General features: G+C 36.8%; 1 protein-coding gene across 2 annotated transcripts; it reads right to left on the reverse strand.

Annotated features, from left to right (window-relative positions):
• Positions 1–3,069: 3,069 nt before the first annotated feature.
• il10ra (interleukin 10 receptor, alpha) lies at positions 3,070–7,877 on the reverse strand. Of its 2 annotated transcripts, none has more exons than XM_077208942.1 (7): positions 7,570–7,877; positions 6,599–6,701; positions 6,293–6,465; positions 5,923–6,068; positions 5,629–5,779; positions 5,237–5,349; positions 3,070–4,567 (listed from the first exon to the last, which is right to left on the reverse strand). In XM_077208942.1, the coding sequence occupies exons 1-7, from the start codon at positions 7,631–7,633 to the stop codon at positions 3,689–3,691; spliced, it is 1,629 nt and encodes a 542-aa protein (XP_077065057.1). In that variant the 5' UTR covers positions 7,634–7,877; the 3' UTR covers positions 3,070–3,688. The 2 variants fall into 2 exon arrangements, with proteins under 2 accessions (XP_077065057.1, XP_077065056.1); XM_077208941.1 differs by having other exon boundaries at positions 5,629–5,769; positions 5,910–6,068; positions 7,570–7,785.
• Between the last annotated feature and the right edge of the window lie 416 nt (positions 7,878–8,293).

An 8,293-nucleotide genomic window follows, 5' to 3' on the forward strand; every position in this document is an offset into this window, starting at 1 on the left:
AGTTTAGTAGTTTATACTGCAAGTATGTTTGCAAGTATGTAAGTGAACATAACATTATACTTATAGTTTACTATTTATATATTATTTTTGCACTTGCAGTTACTACTATGTTCAAATGTAGATTTTTTTATACTTGAAAAATACCTTTAACTGTACTTTTAACTAATTTTAAAAACATTTTTATTAGCTTCATGCATCCTTTTAGATCAACACTTGAATGTCAGTGAGTTTCATAAAGAAAGGCTACATTTTAAAGGGGAACTTGGCAACTATTTCAACTTAATAAAACCATTTAGAAATCATTTGGATGGTTAAATAACTTGTTCTGGTGAGAATAGTGACTTTCCCCACTCCTCCCAGCGTTCCCAGGTGAAATACCAACCTTGCAACATCGGGACTAACGTCCCGGTAAGTTGGAAATAGGAAGTCTTGTGAGAAGCGAGAACGAGCGAGAAACACAAACTGCTTTACAGCAATTCGACATTAACACACTCGCCATATGATAATGTGTATGATGTATTACCATAAAGAAATGGACACAGCGACTCCCTTGATTTCAACGGAGAAAAGTGAAGCCCATTAGAAGCACTCACTTCCTGATGGCTGAGCACAGGCTCAAACTGAGCTTGACGACGTAGATGTGATGTGAGCAACCTGTCTGACAGTTGTAAATCTTCTAGTAGCTGTGCCAAGACAATTTTTATTTATTTTTAATTTTTATTTTACAATTTTTAATATTTTGTCCCGTTGCTTTTATGGACCCTCTATCTATGGGCTTCTCCCTTGACTTTATGCCTCCATGTCCCCCCGATTGCCTCATAGACAGTAAAAGAATGCCTGCGAGCTTCTCCTCCTGTCTATACGGTAATTTCTCTACTGTGCGACAGAGAGTCGCGTGGTTATGACGCAATCATTAGCCTATTTTTACAAAAACTTCTACGGGGCCATAACGGAAGATACAAAGTAATGGAGCCTTTTATACATTGTCGTGTTTCTTTAGAAATAATAATAGATAAATGAAGTCTTTGGACACCTCACATGTAAAGTTATTCGCTGTCAAAGTGACGCCACAATGAATGGGAGTCAATGGAATGCTAACAGCAGGTGATGGTGTGCTATGGCGGCCCCCAGGGAGGCTTCAGTTTCCGGCTGATGGATTACCCCCTTGTGTATTACCCACCTCGGTAGACATAGCTCCACATGATAGAGTTGGGCGGGTCCGATAACAACAAATGCACATTAGCAGCGGTTGAAAGGGGGAGGAGGGTGCATTTTTTTACGACAGTGTGAAATATACGCTCCACAGCTATAGGGGGAGCTCGTTGAGACAATATGCGACAACAAAAATGAAAATCAGCGAAGTTCCCTTTTTAAAAAAAAACGTTGAGAAAATCACATTTTTGTCAAAGACGCCTTGATCAGATTCAGAACGATGATCAAAACACGTTGGAGTAGATCGAGTCCAACACCCCCAAAGCTTCACAGTCGTTTTCTCTTCTCTCTCTATTTTCATTTCATTTGGTAACATTAACCAACAGTTTTGATGTACGTGCTGTTTAATGTTTGATGATCACGTTATTTTGAGTGAGCAATCGTCTATCACTTGTTTCAGCAATTTCTTCTCCTGTCTTTTGATCCCGAGATTCTGTACTAGAAGATGTATCATTGCGCCCCCTACAGTATAACAGTGAAAACATGAATGGCTGGAAAATTCGGTCAATGTTGGGGAAAGAGTAAAGTAGAATTAAAGTAAATTCCTATGTACACTTTCAGTGGACTAGCCTACACATAAATTCAGATACGCAGAATTAGAAACATATCTGTTTTATATTAATATTCTAATCGATATTTTCGAACAATGTAAGTTTCATAAGACTGTATGAAAAACTATGTAAAAAAAAGTATATTTAATAGGCCACTCGATCAAAAGAGTCAACACAACTACAAGCCAAGTATACTTTGAATACTTAATTATACTTTTAAGTATATCTCGATCAAAAGATTGAGTACAAGTACAGGCCAAGTATACTTCATATATATTTTCTCTCAGTATAAGTCAATTACATAAAGTATATTTTTGAGAAGTATATAAAATGTAGACTGAAAGTGTACTTTCTTATTTTTAGTTTAAAAGAATACTAATAGAACACTTGAATAAACTTCTTTTTCGTAAGGGTACTTAAAATCGATCCTCATGTTGTATTTGTAGTCCATATCAGAATCATCACTTTCCCCCCCCATAATGTGGAATCTCCATGAGTTTGTTTATTTTCTCTTTTATTATGATTGGAGCCTTAGTCTCAGATTCAACATGCTGTCACCTAAAGCTTGAGATGTTGATGTGGGTAAAGTACTTTTTGTTTCCTTCCCTATCTGAAGATGGAGGTCATTGATTGCGGCTGAGCTTCACTCTCTTGTTTAGTTGCTGTGTTTCGACACAGTGCAGTGACAGTATGGAAATACTGAGTAATGGGTTTGCAAAAGATCTGTGAGTTTTTGCTACGGAAGATGTGTTTATATGCAGGGCTTTACTGGGATAAAGGTTGGGGTTAGCTTATCTTTATTCATAATTTAATTGGGTTTTTCTTTTTAGATGTGACTGTGGTTGTCATTAGCTGTGATATGCTGATATGCTGTTAGAGGATAAGTCATTTGCGTGTGCAAACAGTCACGGGTTTTTGTGGGTTTCCACTAGAGGAAGTGCTGGGTTTTCCTGTGTCATTAGTATTTGTATACATCTCATTAAATTGGAATTTCACAAAAGATATTCTTGCCTCATAATTTACATATGTTCTTGTTGGTAAAATGCAGACTCAAATGTTTCACATTTGGATCTTCTAAAAACTTTTGGAGAACAAAATTAATTGTAAATTCTTTGTATCTTTGACTGACTAAAACGACACAAAAGTGAACAAAAATGAAAGATATTTTTTCAAGTAAAAAACTCACTACGAGGTGGTGAATACTCTTTTAACTTGGGCCAATAAACAACATGCTCAAAAACCATATCAAACACAGCAATGAAGGAGGGTGTGGATGGAAAAATTGGGAATTGGAAAGCACCACTTATTTTCATAAAATGTAAAAATCTAGATATTTATTATGATGATCATCATCAACATCATCTTTACCATCAGTCCATCACATTCAACACCCCAGCCAACATTTCATGGTTAGACTAATATAGGCTAATTCAGATGGGGCCGACATGGACCCAAAGAACAAACACATGTAGGGTCCATAACTCAGTCCCAATATGAGATGTTGTCTGGGAAAATTCAAAATTCAGCATATAAAAAATGTCAGTAGATACATCAAATGTAAATACGTACAATTCATGTGCAAAATTGCAATAGATGAACACAAGTATGTAACAATAAATGAAGTACATCAGTGTGACATTGGATGACATTGGATTGGAGAAGAACTGGTAACAGCTCATCGTCTTCATATTCTGATACTAGTTCATTCATGATCACTCAATTTGTCTCCTCTCTGGTCAACATTTAGACAAAATGATGACTCTGTGCTTCCAGGAAGTCACACTTCTGAGGAACAAAAGCTCATATTCTAAGTATTAGCACCACAGCCATATTTAGCATCTCTCTGCTGTTACTCTAGAGAAGCAGATATGCTTTGTTCGGCCCATATTTGCTTATATATTCATGAAAATGTCTTAGCCTATATCTCACGTGAATGTCAGTTCTACGTCTCCTAATGTAAGAGGCAAAGTGTCCCGTTGGCAGGGCTCTTGTAGAAGTAGTGGACAGGTAATGAATAGCGACGACTCGCTAGAGTTCTCATCTGACTGGGAGGACAAATCTCCCAGTCCTAGCACATTCATATTCTGTACCGGGGATTTTTTCAAATAGCTTGATCTGTCAATGTCATTATCGGTAGTACTGAGTTTCTCATGAGATAATGAACCACTGTCTGTTAGGAGCTTCTTGGTTTTGCACCAAATGCAAGTCTCAAAGTCAGAACACGAGCAAGTCACGTGACCAGACCGATAATGGCCAGCCCCATAGCTAGGGCTGGCCAATTTAATATCTACATCATATGGAATGGTCGCCTTACTTTCAGCATCAGCAGAAGGGCTCTGACTACGATATCCATCCCCAACAACTACTATCTCAGAGAGGTCACCATCCGCTCCTTGGAGGTTGTCAGAATCATCCTTGTTTCCTATTCCCAAGCCACTGTCATCTTTTCTTTCACCGTTGCTGCTATTTACTCCTCCGTCCAGGAAAGGGAGCTCTTCCAGGCTTCTTCTTCCACCGCTGAGACCGCTGTCCTCGGTTCCTGTCAGACTTCCACAGCCGCTGTCCTCCTCTTCCGTATGTCCGTCTGTGCCTCTGTTCTTAAGCGAGTTCTGCTGGCCCACACTTACAGCGCTGTCTGTACTCCCTCTTCTCTCTTCGTCATCCTCCGAAAGCTCCTCGTCTTCATCAAATGCTTTACTCTTTGCCGCCATTTTGTTGTTAGTCACCAGCCATCCCTTGTCAGTGACGGTTTCCACTTGGATCAATCCTACATGCATAGGGTGCCATCCATTCACAGCGGATTTCTGATGGACAATAATATATGATAAAATAATGGTTAACGGTTAATAGTAAATCTCACAAAACAACAAAAAATAATACGGAGGAAATATTATTAATCAGCAGGGATACATTAAAGTCAAATGTGAAAGTAAAGACATTTATAAATGTAACAAAAGATTTCAAATAAATGCTGTATCAGCATATTATAATGATGTTTGAAGGATCATGTGACACGGAGGACTTGGAGATATGGCTGCTGAAAATTCAGCTTTGCATCACAAGAATAACTTACACTTTTAAATATATACAAATAGAAAACAGTATTTTAAATTGTATTGTTAAAAATATTTCACAATATTACATTACATTTTTTACTGTTTTTTGTCCAATTATTTTAACCTTGGTGAGCACAAGAGAATTCTTTGTATGTCAGAATTTGCCAAATCACAATCAGAAATTGCCTAAATAGTTTCTTTCTGAATGGTATTGTGTTATCATGGACTAAACCATACACTGAGATCATCTAAACGTAAATCACATGTAAATCCCCAGCACTTCCATTTCTGCAACTGTTCCTCGAAAGGAGAACTGACACTACTGAGCCTCTCTTAAGTTTTTATTCCCTTTTTAAGACCCTGAAACTGCTTGCTCTAACACTTTTGGTTTTGATGAAAATCACCAAGTTGACTCACCAGAACAGCTGGCATTTTACCAGGTCGTCTTAAGAAGAAACAGACTGCAAACACGAAGAAGATCATAACTCCAACAACTCCAATAACTGCCATGTAGATCACCGTAGACATATCTAACAAACAAGAGGAATCAACATTAGCATCAGTGGTTGAAATTTCACAAAGATTTAATAACAACCGCATAAAAAACCCCAAATGCAAAGAATAAGGGTCTTGTTTCAGTATCACCCTGAAGGGGTTTATTTTGTGCAACATACTAGTTACTACATAAATCAATACATTAGTGAAATATACATGTTAGCAGTCATTATGTTATATTGACCAGTCATATTCTCATTCCATTTGAGAGAGCAGTGTAAAAATAGAAGATTATTATTTATTCAAATGCGTACCTGCTGATGGATATATGCAACGTGGTAATGAGGTGTTGCTCACAGCATTAGATGTCATCTCCACTTTTACATAGACACAATACTCCTGCCATAATGGTAATGAAGTGAACTCCACCTCACCATCGTCGTCATCATCGCTTACTGTTGTAGCCTGCATTGGAGACAATACAGGTTTAGAGATTCCAATGCCATGCAATATAACAAGCAAGTTCATTTTTGCCAGGGGGGGGGGGGCTTTAGTTTAGTCTATTTAGTAGTTACTAGTTTAGTAGTTAGTCTACTAAAAAAACCAACCTGACTCTCCTGTCCTTTGGGATACAGAATGGCAGAGTAACTTGGTCCATAATCAAAAAGGTCTTTGAGAAATGGCTTTCTGTGAATCTTAACCTTCACCATATTAGCAGTGAAAGACAGGTCAAATTCTGGAGCCAATAATTTACCTAAAAAATGGAAAGAACATGGATGTTAAAGGTTTTCCACAGAACCATTGATGCCAATAAACAAACCTTATTTTTGTAGACAGAAACACCTGATATTCTTTATAATTAAAAGATTGAGTATTAGCTTAATTTAGGGCTGTTTTATTCAGTTAGTTTAATTTATTTTTTGGGTAAACAGTTGTTTTCCTATAGTGACACAATAAAAAAGTCCTGGAAATACTTACTCTCATATAAACGTATTCTTCTTACTACTGACCAGGAAAAGTTGCCATTTCCTTGCAATTCAACCTTTATTTTCATGTTGGGTTTAAATAAAACGTTCCCGAGTTCACATCTAGTTTCTGTAGTCATGTTACACTCTGGCACAATGTCCCACTCAGAATTATGACCAAAATACCTAAAAGAGAAAAAAACAAATGCATTAGTTTTTGGAGTACTCTAAACTTCCTTCAAGCAAAAAACGTGGGCTAAAATGAAAACCAAAATAATATGTTTAGTAAACTGTGAAACTGTATATTAAGACTGCTTACGGTGCAAGCTTTACTTGATAAAGGGCATGTATGGGGGCTTCTTCAGGGTGATCCCAGAGCACAGTTACATTTCCCTCCCATATGTCAAAGTCTAGCTCGTTACCTGTAAACAAAATAGAAATATTGTCAGAATTATCTTCAGACTTTCCCAGACTCTTCTCTTCCCAATAGAGAAGTGGTTTATTTGCTATTGTTCCAGTCATAGCCGGATTCTCACAGTTGATGAACTGTATGTTTCGTCCATCAGCTGTACTTTCCAGATGTAGGTGGAATGGCATATATATATATATATATATATATATATATATATATATATATATATATATATATTTTTTTTTTTTTTTTTTTTTAAGGCAATTTGCTAATGGATGTCTACTTCATCAAGCAAATCACAACTCAAAATGTTTCAAAAATAACTTAAACAATGCTACACAATACAATGTAATACCAATGACTGGGTATAGTTGGTTGGGGGTTGAGTTAAAAAACAAATTTGTGCTTTCTCCATCTGTGTTTTTTTTTTCTATGTTGGCTTAACAGAAAACATAAATAAAAACAGTCAAATAAATAAATTAAAAAAACATATTGTCGTTGATATATACTAATTTGAGAGCTGTGAATGCAGTGGTCACAGGGGGACGCCCAAACTCGGTGAGGAATTTACGTCTCTCACATCATCGCTGTGACAGAAACTGGGGGCTACGGTTCAAGTCAAGCGCCCACTAGCACTTTATATTTCTTTCGTGTACTTGTATTTTTATTTCAGTACTGTGGAAATGATCTTTTTAAGAATATTTAATTTAAATATTAATATTTATAACAATATAATATACAATATAATATAATTAATATTTATAACAAATTAAATACAATTATTTTCTAATATGTAACAGTACAGTATATTGTTATTATTGTCAGCAAGCAAAATGAAGAGTGAGCCCCCAAAAAAGCCCTAATCAATCAAACCTTACTTGCTATGTAATCCGGGATGTGCATCAATGTGACCAGAAAAGAAATCCATGAGATCCAATCCATGCTGTCAGTTGAGAATCATATCCAACAACAAATTCCAGTCCAGTTCCATACAAACACATGCACAAAATGTTTCTAATAACCGTTCTAACAGAGCCAGCTCAATGTTCAGTTACGTCCGCACGTCTCTCTCTCTCTCTCTCTCTCTCTCTCTCTCTCTCATGTGAGTGAGGATGAGTGGTTGACTGACTCTCTATGTATACTGTGTACTTCCCCTCTGTCTGTTTTGCTTCAGAAAGTCTTCCGTGATGGCAGATACTTCCCCCTCTGTAAAATAGCAACATGCTCTCTCTCTCTCTCTCTCTCTCTCTCTCTCTCTCTCTCTCTCTCTCTCTCTCTCTCTCTCTCTCTCTCTCTCTCTCAGAAACATAGCATTAAGTGTGAAAACTGTTGCCGTGTACATGAGCATGTGTAAACATAGAACATAAAAAAATCCACAATGTAAATGTGTGAATCTAAACATCTTAATGATTCCAAATTTTGAGGGAAATACCAGTGCAAACATTACATCGGGGGTGGACCAGAGTTATCATATTTCTTTCTCGGTTCTTACAAAGGAAATTTTTGTTAGTAATAGCTCATTAAGTTATTACTGTTTTTGATGAACACTTTTTCTAAACTACAAGAAAAGCTGCTTCTCAATACGAGCTACAGTTTGCATAT

The sequence above is a fragment of the Siphateles boraxobius genome, unplaced genomic scaffold, assembly GCF_051911475.1.
Source record: "Siphateles boraxobius isolate OS27281-9 unplaced genomic scaffold, OSU_SipBor_1 6, whole genome shotgun sequence".
NCBI classification, from domain to species: Eukaryota; Metazoa; Chordata; class Actinopteri; order Cypriniformes; family Leuciscidae; genus Siphateles; species Siphateles boraxobius.